Source organism: Charadrius vociferus, unplaced genomic scaffold (genome assembly GCF_000708025.1).
Source record: "Charadrius vociferus isolate BGI_N301 unplaced genomic scaffold, ASM70802v2 scaffold259, whole genome shotgun sequence".
NCBI classification, from domain to species: Eukaryota; Metazoa; Chordata; class Aves; order Charadriiformes; family Charadriidae; genus Charadrius; species Charadrius vociferus.
The window spans coordinates 3,735,433-3,736,071 of record NW_009661368.1 but is presented as its reverse complement, the minus strand read 5'-3'; the positions used below and the strand labels follow the sequence as shown (position 1 = coordinate 3,736,071).

At 64.0% G+C, this 639-nt stretch overlaps 1 protein-coding gene across 1 annotated transcript in view; it reads left to right on the top strand.

Moving 5' to 3' along the window:
• The window catches only part of SLC12A5 (solute carrier family 12 (potassium/chloride transporter), member 5), a 13,964-nt gene extending 13,636 nt beyond the window's left edge, over window positions 1-328 (top strand). The window contains 1 exon segment of the mRNA XM_009893513.1: window positions 145-328. Coding sequence (XP_009891815.1) covers window positions 145-328 — 184 coding nt within the window.
• Window positions 329-639: the final 311 nt, after the last annotated feature.

The following is a 639-nucleotide window of genomic DNA, read 5'->3' as shown; positions in this document are numbered from 1 at the left end:
ACCCATGGGGCTTGCCTGCCTGCTGGGGAGGGCTCAGCCACGGTCCCCGTCGTGTGCTGCCACCATGGGTGGGCCCCTCTGGCCCCTCGGCTCGGGCTCAACCTCCCCAGCTCCTGGCTCTGGTGCGGGGGTGTCATGCTGCAGGCTCGGCTCCCTGGGTGCGGGGCTGGGCAGGGATGGCACGGGGCTGTCCCCGTACTCCACCGTGGTGTTGGTCCTCCTTGACGGTCGTGCAGACATGGAGTTCCTGGAGGTGTTGACGGAGCACCTGGACCGAGTGCTCCTGGTGCGCGGTGGGGGCCGGGAGGTCATCACCATCTACTCCTGAAACACGGCGCGCAAGAGAGGTTTGTCTGCACGCTGAGAGCCCCGCCACCCCTTTGCACCGTGCTCCTGGAGGGGAGGAGGGAAGGCCTGATGGCAGCTGGTGTGCAGAAACTTCACCTGGCTTTGGCCGTGCCCCTGATCTCTCCATTCGAACTGCAGCACCAGATCTTCCGGGAGCATCCAGCACCAGAGCAGCTGTTCCTCATTGCAACATCACAGCACTGCTGTCCTTGTTTATATATAAATATATACACTGTACCACGGACTGAGCACCAGAGCCCGGCGCTGCTGCCACCGCCCGTCCCCAGCAGG